Source organism: Vollenhovia emeryi, unplaced genomic scaffold (assembly GCF_000949405.1).
Source record: "Vollenhovia emeryi isolate VEMERY1.0 unplaced genomic scaffold, V.emery_V1.0 DF939334.1, whole genome shotgun sequence".
NCBI lineage: Eukaryota > Metazoa > Arthropoda > Insecta > Hymenoptera > Formicidae > Vollenhovia > Vollenhovia emeryi.
This window is the reverse complement of record NW_011967032.1, coordinates 113,554-126,452: the sequence shown is the minus strand read 5'-3', so window position 1 is coordinate 126,452 and position 12,899 is coordinate 113,554. Positions and strand designations below refer to the sequence as shown.

Sequence of the window (12,899 nt, the reverse complement as noted above, 5' to 3'; positions counted from 1 at the left end):
TTAATTTTTCCGATTACGTTTTCCGATTAAATTATGGATACATCCGCATGAAATTTGATTGAAAGACCGATCATATTTTTCACCGGATATACAATTTAATTGGATATATCTGTTTGGTATTATGTAATTGGATTATCTGATTACATAATACATAATACACAATAAAAAAATATTTAATCAGACATTTTCCTCAGTGTACTATATGAGGTGTGAGAAAAATTAATGCGTCAAGAATATTTTTTGTGTTATACAAATGCTTGAAAGATAAGCGTTGTATATGTACTTGTAGCATTTAAATGTATTAAAAAGGTGCTCCAAGGACTGCTTTTTGAAAAAAAAATGACTTTGAACGTTGACGATACGTCTGACCGCAACTCACGAGCTGACTATAATTTGGAGCATTGAGAATACGACGCAGAGTATTCGAAAACGGAATAAAAAAACAAATTGTGCATATATCGTATTTAATGATGATTTATATGACAGATTTTCGCCTCGGGGTATCTCGATAAAAACACTCGCTTATTCACTGCGATATTCCTGTGATATATTGATATCTATAAATGGGCATTATAAAAAGTTGCATGATTTCCATTCTGTTAACATGTTTTCTTATGTTTTCTTACACTTTTTACTTCTCGTAAACTCTTGATTCAAGGCAGACGGCGAACTGACATTTTATATAATAACGTTTGTGTGTGTGTGTGTGTGTGTGTGTGTGTGAGAGAGAGAGAGAGAGAGTGAGAGAGAGAGAGAGAGATTGATTGATTGATTGATTGATTGATTGATTTAATTTTATTACTGTACATTATGTTGTACAAAGTTTGACAAAAATTTGTCAGCAAAGAACCAGCAGAAAGAGAGAGAGAGAGAGAGAGAACTCGCCAATTATTGCCAAACGTTTGTAGCGCATCTTAATTGATAACGTAAGAAGCGTGACGATTTTTCTTCTTGCCACTCGCTTTTTGCACGGTTGCGTTAAATTTAACCCAAAGCATAGTCACACAGTCTTGAAACGGCTGGCGAGCGAAATTGAGCATAAAGTAAGAAACTGACAGTAACAAATAGCTGAATTCTTACTCGCGCTAGAGCTGGCCGCGCCAGCCTTAACAGACATACTTACCCGAGAACGTCTCGGCGAGCTCTTGGACTTTCTCGCTCGCGCGTATCGAGCGGAAAGATTCCAGTCTCGGCCGCTCACTCGCGATTGCGCTCATTGCCGAATTAACTGGGAACGTCGGACGTTCCTGTTCGCGTCAACGGAAAATGTTCTACTCCCGTGCCTGGTCGTCACGTTCGAGTGCGGCGGTAGATGGTATCGGGATTCCGGACGGACAACGTGTTCTCGTGAGGCTGCATTCCTCCTTTGTCAGCGAGGAAGGTGCACGCAGATAAGCCGTTTAATCTCGCGCAAACGCGCCTACGCGCACCGTGAGACGTTACGCGCGGTCAAACTCGCGGCTGCGCGCAAAAAGACACTTAAATATTTTTGCAGGCGCGAGTACTTCTGGTGTGTCGCTTAGGCTGGTGTTCTACAATAGACGCGGTAAGTCGCGAGCCGCAAGAAATCGGCCAATGACGGTCGATTGTTCGGCTGTGATTGGTTCGATTTCTTACGGCTTGCGACTGCGTCTATTGTCGAGCCAGGCCTTATCGCCCGAGAGGTAAGCCTGAAGCTTACTCTCGCGTCCCAGCGTTTTCGTCTATAATCAGCTGAAAATTTCCTCAAACTACCTAACTGAAATTAACGTTAAAGACGTTTCGTTCGCAAGTCGCGCGTATCAGCGCGCTCCGTCGTGTGAGAGTTGCGGGACGAAAGTACAGATCGGTGAGCGACAGATGCACACGCGCGTAACGAAACATGCCGATCGCACTCTATCGACGTCTCTATCCGCGCATACTTGATCCAATTGGATACTTAATGTCTCAAAGTCTGAGGTGGTGTCAGGCGCGAGATGATGAAACGCGAAAGGATTTAGCCTTCGTCTTCAAGGCTGACCGCTGGTACACCGCGAACGATCGTCCGTGCCTTAAGTTAAGGTTTCACACGGTGTTCGCGGCACCTACGCGAAACAATAGGCCTAACGAGATTCCTCATTTAATTTCAAATCGTCACGACGATCGGTATCTCTTTCGAGAGAGAGAGAGAGGGAGAGAGAAGAGAAAAACATCGCGATGAGACGTTCGCAGAAACAGATAAACACACGGAGCGTGAGAGAAAACTCGGTGTGTCATTTGCGCGCGCGCGTGTGTGCGCGCGCGCGTGTTAGCACGCATGTAATTGACCTGATTTTCTACGATTATAGATAGACTTCGTTACGTCAAAAGATTCAGTCGCGTTCCTCGGACAGGAGTGATAAAGAGAACTCGCGCGGGGGGGGGGGGAGAGAAATAACGGGGGACGTCGAACAAAGATTTCGCGACTGCAATCGTTTCCAATGAAAGAGCAAGGAGAGGACAGAATGCACGCTCTCGTTGCATTCTCCCTCAGGGCCGCTCAATCTGGAGCCGCAATTCATGGCAATGCGATTACAATTGCCCGACCTAATGGCTAGCAGTTATAATTATTACAAAATACAGGTTATAACAATATTAGTCCTTTACGTTCAGTACACACCACGCAACTTCAACACGTGGAACGTGAATTACGGATTAACGATTCGTATCGAAATTATAAAATTCGAATTGATTTATAAAAGGCGTATATCTGTAAATTGCATATCAGAAATTTGCATCGACGCCTTGCAACCTGATATATTTTCACATAGCGAGGTCGCTGTTTGGTCACGAGCTCTCGTTGACCGCCGCGACACACTTCCACCATGGTATAACTAGTATGCCCACTCTGTTATTTGTTTTGTTTTGCGCCGATCCTTTCTGCGCATCCGCCATTATTTTGGTGGAGCCAATGAGACGGACGTTGTATACATGGTAGTGTGAAACGTCGCGCATGTAACCAATTTTTGGGGAAAATTGTTCATTGCTTTACTTCCTGCATTCAGCCGCAATGATTTGCAGTTTGAAGGTTGGGGCAAATTGCTGATTGGTCAATTCGGTAGTTCGGGCCACTTCTGATTGGTTGACACTGCGCATCCACCAGATTGCTTCACCTTGTATCTCTACACCGTGGTTCGCCCTTTCCGGGTGAAGCCGGTATTCATAGTCCGTTCTTATACTTAAGACCATCTGAAGTATGTGTTTTAAATTTTAAAAAACTTAATTAAAAATTTAATTAAAAATTTTAAAAACTTAATGTGTTTTCAACCAATCACAGAGCTGTAATTGCGTCTTAAGGGGATGCTGAAGTGATTCTGCACTTTCGCATCTTTTGCACTTAAAACTGTCTGTTTCGTGAAAAGATTTGTGTAATACACAAATTAAATGGCACATGTACAGATGATCGAAAGCAGCTTGCTATTCCGGCTAAATTAAAGAACAATATGACATCACTGAAACTAAGTTTGTAAGTCTAATAAAAAATAATAGTGAGCAACACATACATACAGTACATGTGGTATGTGTGTTGCTCACTATTATTTTTTATTAGACTTACAAACTTAGTTTCAGTGATGCCATATTGTTCTTTCATTTGGCCGGAATAGCAAGCTGCTTTCGATCTGTACACGTAAGCCATTTAATTTGTATATTACACAAATGTTTCCGTGAACTGACAGTTTTTAGGTTAGAAAGGTGCAAAAGTGCAGAATCACTCCAGCATCCCCTTAAGGCAATACTTAAGATGATTTTGAAGTAAGAATCGACTATGAATACCGGCCATAGAGCAAATGGCGAAAATCGTCCCCGGGTTTTCTCAGGAGAAAGTGTGTCCCCCCCGGTTTGAACACGCAAACTAAAATGATATTAATAATTTTATTATTTCGAATTTCCCTTTTTTTAAGCTTCCCTGTGGGCATACTAGTTATACTACGCTTCTACGGCGCAGGAGCTTGAAATGCACGGGTAGAAAGTGATTTTAGGGGAACAGATAAGAGAGCGAGGACGGCGCACGAGAGATCGTAGAAATAGGAAGAGAACGCGCGGCAACCTGGAAAGGGTCCAAAACTCGCGTCCCACTTCGTAGAATGTCGAGGGAAAGGAAAAATTACGGCCGGCGTTGGCTTTTGACGTTTGACCAGCGGCCCGTTTAAATCTTTTGTATTCATAAGCGGTCGATCTACAAAAGCCTTTCGCTTCAACCGTTACGAACAGCGGAAGAACGTTACTCGCAGACACGTGTAAAACTACCATTTTTGAAACCAGAAAGAGAAGATGATTGCGTTATATTAAAGCTGGAAGTTTGCAATCTTTTAATAATCGACGTTTAAAAGATTTAATTCGCACAGGCGCATCTAAACTATTTATATTTAGAAATAATAGCTTGCATGTTGGAAAGGAGTTTTTCTTTTGTACGTCAACTTCACGGCCCGTCGATATTTGTATTGCAGAGGGGTCTGAGAGTCGGTTGTAGCCAGAGGCCGGCAACATGAGGAACTCGACGTTACTGAAATGGGCGCAGAATTCGGCGAACAATAAAAATCAGCCGAGTAAAAACGGAGGTGAGTAACCTGGCTCTCGGAAGCACTTGTATCGGCGACTAGTATTAGCAAATATGGCTCGCCGCTGCTATGGCGAAGGTTGAAAACCATCGCGACTCTCCTGTTCGCAGGAACGAGTAGGAACTGGATACACCCACCGGACGCGCTCCAAAAAGGACATATCGCCTACCTAGTCAAGGTATAGTACGATTTCTATACTGCGCAGAGGATCTCCTCGTGTTATAAGTGACGTCGCGTTAGGGAGAGATGCTCTGGGGGGAGAAAAGAAAAACGACAGCGACCCATTTTGGGTAGTCGAGTTATTTGGATCGTTCGTAACTCTAGTCTTTTACGAATTTTACCCCGCGTAACTAAAAATCGCAATTAGCTGTTCCATCTACATATATCCAAGATTTTTAAGTAATCAATTCTCTCAATTAGTTCTCTCGATATTCAGCGACGCAAAGATAATCTTCACTTAAAAGGCGCTAACTGAAATCTTAAGTTGCTTAACTACAAAGAAAACGATCAAAATTTTTCCCAGAGATAGAGTTACGAAGAATCCAAATAACTCAATTACTAATTGCGGGCCCCTAAATGGGTCGCTGTCTTTCTTTCCCCCCCAGAGAGTAGATATCGTTTATATCCTTTTATTTCTCGCGAACGACCGCGACGATCGTTTCGGCGATTTCACGATTCGCGCGGAAATTGGTGCCGAAGGATTCGGGAGTAAATCATTTTTACAAACAGTTTACTGAGATTGCGTTTTTTTTTCCAACCGGATGTTGAACCTGCTCTTGACTATCGATACGTTGACCATGGTCGCGGTGCGCGATTGTGAAACCGCGGGACGAACAACAACGGTGCGACAAGTGTCGCCCTAGCACCGTTTTCTCGGTATCTCGAAAGCGACGGAACGAAAGGTCGAGGTCGTCGCGGCGCGTATCGTCGACCCTCCTTTTCCGCTTTTAATTTCATCTCCGGCAGCTCACCCGTGACCCCGCCGGGCGCGGTATCCATTACGCGCTCGTGAAATTTGTTGACGTGCCTTCGCCCAATTACCTTTCGCCGCTAACGAGCGTAATTAAGCTAAGTTGATTATTTCGCTGGGCGGAACGCCGAGGCATGAGAAAAGCCGGAGAAATTGCCGGCTGCTATTAAGCAATAACCGGCGCAAGGGCAATGAAAATGGAAGCAGTCGCTTGAGAAATCGTTCAACGTTCTTTAATCTTTCTCTTATTTGTTCTTTCATTTTTTTTAGGAAAGATATATATTTTTTAACGAATCAATGAAGTTCATGTGGCTCTCGTGTGACAAACGTAAATTCAAAGAAATAAGGACTAGAAGAGCCATGATGTTAAATGTCTAAATAATTCTCGTTTAATTTTATTGCGACAAGTATTTGTTAGTTTTTCAAATTTCAATTTTCCGCGCGGAGAGAATTTGCTCTTAAAATTCATCCTGAAAATCGCGTGATCGTGGGACAACGTGGATTTCGAGGACTTTTATTACAGTGAAATGTATGGTAAGACTTGAAAAAACTTTCACAAAGTTGTTCAAAATGCCATGTTGTCCCTCGATTACATAATTGTTACGGTAAATTACAAAAGAAAATTCTCTCCGTGTATATAGTGAATAAAGTGTTGCATTTCTCTGAAAAAGAAACTAGTAGAAAGCGGTTTCGTTAAAGAGATCAGAATTTATGATAATCATTTCCAAAAATTTAGTGCTTCCTGCAATGATAGAAAGGAGTGCAAGGCTGGAAAGGAGAGGCGCAGGCGTCTCGTAATGACGTTCAGGCAGAACTCGAAGACGGGGAGGGGCCTAATGTCCGGTCGTTAACGAGCGACGCGGACGTAAAACCGAGAGTGACCCGCGATTTACACTTTCTAGTCAGCTGTGGAGTCTCACTATTTCTGGACGACTCGCACAGAAATAGGAGGAAAAAAAGCGATCCTAGGCTCAAAGCGTTCATTCATTTCGCGTCACCCGGAAAAATTGCGCAACACGCGACGCGCGCGCGCGCGCACCTTGCCTTTCGTTTCGACTTGTTACCGGCACGTACGTGAGTTTCCCGGTGAATACGAATACCCCGGCGTATCGCGGATGAATTGTTGTTCGAGGCGCCGAGACCCAACAGGCGCGTCGCCGCCGGGTTCGTTGAACTTCGAAACTTCGCGAGCGGCCAGATTTCACTATCTCACGAACGAAACGAGTGTCGTGTCGTCACCACTAGACACGAAACAGCGGAATTGGCGTGTCCGGACATGCCTTTTTCTCTGACCGGATTAAGTTTCCGCAATCCAACTCTCCCCGCGTGTTCTTTCCCCCCCTTTTTTCAGAAGATATTCCGCTCAAGAGGTTTCTCTTCGTTGCACAAAGTATCTCGTGTCCCGATCGGCAGCAGAATCCAATTATCGGTCCAATTATTCGCTACATTAGATCGAGAGAAAAAGCGCGCGCGAATCTTTCCTTTTAAAATCAAGTTTTGAAACAGTCGGCAGCAATTTGATATGATTTTTTTTTCAATTCTTCGCAATCGTGGAAGAATTTTTGAAGAAGAGTTTGACATTGCGTTTTTCACAATCGTTCATTCAAATCCCTGTCGTATTTTGCGCTCGTTGAGATTATTCATTTACGCGTGTATTTAAAAACAATTGTGATTGAAACGCGGTCAGATGCAGATTTGCGTAAGCGAGTTCCGTCGCCCGCGAGAAGACGCGTACTTGAACGGCGATATAAAAGTATCCGGGGATCATTAAACTACGCAACGAAACGTCATCGTGGCGCGATAATATCACGCAATTTGTCAGTGTTACGTTTATCGCGTTGTCTGTATAAGATTAAAGTACAGAAATGTTTTATCGGGCGGAAGGAATGCGGCGTAAATTGCCGTTAGATGTGCGTCTTATTTTCAAACGTCAGTTCAGGCCTCATTGCGAAATGCCACGTTCCTTTTGTTCGGTTTGCGAGATGCGAGCGGGTCCCCGTTAATTACCGATTAATTTCTCTCCTGCCTGACGTACAATCCAACTTCCTTCCCCGCTCTCCGTCGATATTTCTCATTTTTATCCATTCCTTTCCCCGCGAATCCTCGCGTTGGATAAATAAAGTTTGTTTCTTAACCACGATCTAAGATGCCCGGAACTCTCGGGCCGTTTCGATTACGTAAAAGCGTTTACGCCGATTTATACAGCCGTATTTGCAAGCAGTTAGACAACTTTTCTCTCGGAAATATCACCTTGACGAGAGATGTCGTGCGCGGCTAATTTACAGATGCACGCGGGAGATTTATAACGATTATAATGCAAAGATATGCAGACCGCGGTGAGGAATGCGCTAGAAAAACAGCCGTTAATAAAGAAGTACATTCGTATCGCGTTTTCAGCGTGCGCTCTTCTCGGAAAACGTCACGGCGTTTCTCACGCCGCATCGTTTCTCTTGCCTCGTTTCTGTAAACGATTGCTTGGCACTCATGGACCCCTTGTCTCCTCACCTTTCCGCGATTTGATATTTTAGTATTTGGGCAGCACGGAGGTGGACCAACCGAAAGGCATCGAGGTCGTTAAGGAGGCGATCTGCAAGCTGAAATTCAATCAGCAGCTCAAGAAGAGCGAAGGCACGAAGACCCCGAAGGTCGAGCTCACCATAAGCATCGATGGCGTGGCGATACAGGAACCAAAAACGAAAACGACGCCCAAGGTTAGTGCCATTCGTCGACGTGAGGATAACTTTTGCGCGATAATTGCATTCCGCATTCGCGCGCGTCCGAGGCTCGATTACTTGGCCGTCGTTTGATCGAAGGTTATTCTTGCAGCGAATTATGCATCAGTATCCGTTACATAGAATCTCGTACTGCGCCGACGACAAGGGGGAGAAGAAGTTCTTCAGTTTCATCGCGAAGGAGGAGGACGCGGAGAGGCATACATGCTTCGTTTTCGTCAGCGACAAACTAGCCGAGGAGATCACGCTCACCATCGGCCAGGCCTTCGATCTGGCCTACAAGAGGTTCCTGGAAACGTCCGGCAAGGATTTAGAGACGCAACGACGTTGTATGGTGCTGCAGCAGAAGATAAAGCGACTCGAACACGAGAACAACGTTTATCGGCAACGATTGCAGGATGTCGCGGCTATTAAAGGCTCGGTTAGTTTGGAGAGAAATATGAGATTTAGTATCTCGTATCAGGAGACACGGCGGCAGTGTCTCGCGCCAAGTGTACACACAGAGTGTATCCTTGCCTGTAACGTCGAGTTGAGCGGAGGCGCGATGGTTAAAACAACATTGTTTCATGCAACAGTTGTTTAAACGGGCGTGGACACTTGGCGGACACTCTTTTTTACTGTTTTCTTCTACAATATTTATATTTTAATATAAAAACACAATTGAAATATATATTTTGTAATACGTGAATAGAAATTGTTTTAATAATCGTCGACTGTGTTTTTCTTTTTATTTAGGCGGATGTATCGGCGTATCTATCGCAGCATAATATACCAGATATTCTTCACGTACCTGGAGCTTCTACGGATTCACCGCAGGTCAATGGTACGATTATCAAGCCGTTGCTGAACATGAGCGACAGCAACGGAAATACATCTAATGGACCTCAACAGCCGCCGCCGGTTCCGCCGAGAAGTTTCGAGAAGAGTTTTGACGATGATTTCATGGGGTATGATCAGCGTGATTGTACATTTCACTATTTTCACTCCGCTCTTCCTCGATTTCACGTTATTTTTCATTTTCCCGTAGAAATGAGCCAGCGCCAATGCCGTCGGTTGGCACCAAATTAGAGGGATTGTTGATGGACGAGTTTGAGGAGGATTTCAATCCACGAGCTTACGAGACCGCAGCCAACGGTCTCGCCAATCATCAGTCGAATAACAATCCGCTCCTTAACGGTCAGATATCTTCGGGATCAAACTTCTTTTCGCAATCTAACGGCACAATCAGTCCTCCGCCCCTGTGTGAGTCCATAATTTATGGACATTATTTAACTTTCGTCGTACGCCACTTGACAACATTGCGTTTTCTATCCGCAGTGGCACCACCACCAAAGACGAAAGACTCGAGACGTCAAAACGGAATCAAGGAAGATCTGTTTGGTAGCATTCCTTTTAATCCTACGCCGACTTTAAATATGAAGAATGATTTCAAGGATCCATTTGAAATGGGAGAATTTGGAGCTTCGACCATGACATCTAATCCTAGCCAACAAGAACTGGAAAACGCTATCGGCCTGTTAGACAAGAAGCTGCTGGAGATGAAGGTAAGACTCGCGGATGTCTCACTTTTCACTGTCTCCGTTATAAACGGCTTGCAATACGTGTGGCGAAATTTTTCAGGACGGTTTTAGTAGAGGGCTGTGCATCGGAACTGACGACTTTTCTTTGGAGAGCTTGGACCCGCTGCGAAATTAGGCTCGACAATCAGAAATCGGGCGCTACGAGCGTTCGAATGAGAACTTTATTAATGCTCTTAGGATGCAGAGTACGAAATACCAATTAACGGATGAAGCAAATTAGGGATTATGTCCGTGTAAAACCAAAATTAGTCAATTATTACTATTACCCTACTCGTATATTTATGAACATGTTCGATATTTATGGTACACATATGTGAAATAATTCTATACGCGTGTATCCTACACTCGCTGGTATTCTACGCTATTCTATCCGTCGCTTTAGAACTGGGGTCCAATCTGAACGACGTACCGAAAACGTGTTATCGTTGTTAATGATCAGTCAGTGAGAGGAGATCTCAAGTCGATCGTTAGAGTGGAATGAGACATTATTCTAATCGAGACAACATAAATCGTTTAGACGAGACTTTGTTATATATATGTATACAATTTTTAAGTATATGCTTTTAAGTATACATATGTATATACTTGCAAAGATCTTACCGTGAATCTCGTATCGACGATGGTATGCTTGCGTCTTTCATATTTTTTAACGAGATACTGAGAAAGAACTAATGAATGCTATAATCCTGTAGCCGTGGAATTGGAGAAATGGTGACGGCCGGGCAATCTCTTACATTCTAAAGCTACAATTAAGAAAGGTTGGTAACATTGTGCGTTTTACACTCGGCCTAGGTTGATTTAAACTCATCACATCGTTCAATCGTCTGTCGGAAAGTGAGCTAGTAAATGAAGAAAAAGAGAACGGAGCACTAACCGTTGTAGCGTTTAGAGATCACACTAATAATACGAACGCGTAGCTTTCATAGTCTGTCGATTGAACTCATACCCTCGGTACCGTAGAGTGGGGTAACATGGAACAAGGGGGCAAGTTGGAACAAAACTTCCAATTTCGTATTTATGCATTAGAACCGGCAACGTCTGCAAGAAAGCATTCGAGTTCAACGCTAGTTTGGTTTAGCCTATATGTACGCTCAATAAATGATAAACCTTACATCATTATAAGTTCTGTGCTTTTTTGGAAGTTTTGTTCCAACTTGCCCCCTTGTTCCATGTTACCCCACTCTACGGTATATCCTCTTTCTTTGGTCCGTCGTACATACCTTCACCTTTCTTTTAACGCGCGAACATAAGTGGAAGGGAAAAAAAATATTCAATTGTAAAAGAGAACTCTTGGCTGTAGAGTTTACGGGAATCTCTACGTGTCGCGAACCGACCAAACGTAAGGCGTTAAACGAGCTCACGTTTATTGCCGTAGAGAGGATTAGTAATTATGTACATATGAAATATTATTGTTGCTATATTGTTTAAGATATAATAGTTAAGAATGTAGCATATGATTATTACAACAGAAATATTCAACCTCCAATGCGTCTTCCTTATACTGTATATTAAATCTCGAAGTATTTCAAGTTGTACAACCGTCTCGTCATGACACTTATCCCCCGACGCTTTCACGACTAAAATGTCACAAAGTAGCTGTCGCAGTTTCGACAATCAATTCATCTTCGACCGTCCAATTTCACTTTCGCCTCCGCCTCCTTCAAAATTGACAATTCCTGAAATCAGCTTTCTTTATTCTATACATATATAATTTTGTTCGGCAACGTCTTGTTGTATCGAAGTGCAGATAATGGTAAGGAAATATACAATACGAGTTAGATATTTCAACACGTTAGTAAAATATACAAAAGGGTACATTTGTAAAGAAAATGTAATGGAAGAGAGCACGTCGCTATTAGTTACCGAAGAAAGTGGAAGTTCTTTTTCGGAAGAATTGCGTGACGAAATACAGATTCAAAAAATATTTTCTGTCGCACCAGCAATAGGAAAAAGTAACATCTTCTTCTTCTAATTATGGCTCCCGGCACATGATAAACGGTAGCCGATACGGCCACGACGAACCAATAGACGTTGTTGAATTACAGACACTATAGAATTATAGACAACTGATTGGTGATATATACAAAGCAGGGGCCCGACTAACGGGCCTCGCGCGGGATGATGCAACCCCGCAGGATCAAAAATTTTTCTTCCGTCGGAAGACGTGTGAACCGCTCGACGGCCCAGACGGGACTTTTGGAAAAGTAACATAACGCATTTATTATACAAGAAGTCGCCTGTACGGGATTCTTTCAAGACTACGAAATGTTACGTAGAATCTCGAAACAGTCGCAGAAAATGTCTACACGTGCGCCTGACGAAGAAAAGTAAATTTAGAAGACGCTTGTGTAACAAACATTGTACAAACGTGTCCAACAATTTATGTTCCAACGCGACAAACGCACGGGAGCATTTCTATTTTCATTGGCATCGATTGTCAATTGTCTCGCGAGGTGTGTCACGTCGCGTACGCCGTACCGCTTTCAAATAAGGCGCGCTTCCCGCGCGCCGAAGCGTCACGTGATACGGCGTGAGCGCCGCAGGCGGCGCCAGCGGCGTGAACGTGGCGCGGCGCGGCGCGCGCTGCGTCAGTAGTTCGCGGACCTCCATCGTGTCTTGACCGTCTTTCCGATCGCGTCCGGCTTCGCCCCGCGTCAAGAAAGAGAGAGACAGACACATAGAGAGGGAGCGGTAGCCGCCGAGAGAAACGCCACGGGACAAAAGTGCCTTCTTACCTACTCGCCGCGTACGGAGAAAGAGCCCCGTCGGGATGGCGGACGACAATCACGAGAACGGCACCAGTAACGGCGACGTGCCCGAGATCGAGCTGATCATCAAGGTGAGTGTGCGCCACGCGCGGCCGAGGATCGCCGAGCGTGCGAGCGAGACGGGGACAGAGATCGCGGGGACGGCTGCGGGGCGGTGGGGAGGAGAACGGTGGAAAAAGGAGGCGGTTGTCCCATGCGCGCTATGGGCGTGGAGCTTTGCGGCTGCGGTTCCCGTTCGTTCCTACGGGAGTCCGCAGCAGACTCGGTGCCCCTCGGTCCCTCCCTCTCCCCGG

General features: G+C 44.4%; 2 protein-coding genes across 2 annotated transcripts in view; both read left to right on the top strand.

The window, feature by feature from the left end:
* Positions 1 to 11,373, top strand: part of LOC105558548 (PTB domain-containing engulfment adapter protein 1) — a 28,869-nt gene extending 17,496 nt beyond the window's left edge. The window contains exons 2-9 of the mRNA XM_012006293.1: positions 4,446 to 4,556; positions 4,667 to 4,734; positions 8,055 to 8,237; positions 8,353 to 8,679; positions 8,994 to 9,205; positions 9,286 to 9,500; positions 9,576 to 9,802; positions 9,879 to 11,373. Of these exons, the coding sequence (XP_011861683.1) occupies positions 4,484 to 4,556; positions 4,667 to 4,734; positions 8,055 to 8,237; positions 8,353 to 8,679; positions 8,994 to 9,205; positions 9,286 to 9,500; positions 9,576 to 9,802; positions 9,879 to 9,953 (1,380 nt within the window). The 5' untranslated portion in view covers positions 4,446 to 4,483 and the 3' untranslated portion in view covers positions 9,954 to 11,373. The remainder of the gene's footprint in view (positions 1 to 4,445; positions 4,557 to 4,666; positions 4,735 to 8,054; positions 8,238 to 8,352; positions 8,680 to 8,993; positions 9,206 to 9,285; positions 9,501 to 9,575; positions 9,803 to 9,878) is intronic.
* Positions 11,374 to 12,409: 1,036 nt separating this feature from the next.
* The window catches only part of LOC105558547 (chloride intracellular channel exc-4), a 17,729-nt gene continuing 17,239 nt past the window's right edge, over positions 12,410 to 12,899 (top strand). Inside the window, exon 1 of the mRNA XM_012006291.1 lies at positions 12,410 to 12,677. Coding sequence (XP_011861681.1) covers positions 12,609 to 12,677 — 69 coding nt within the window. The 5' untranslated portion in view covers positions 12,410 to 12,608. The remainder of the gene's footprint in view (positions 12,678 to 12,899) is intronic.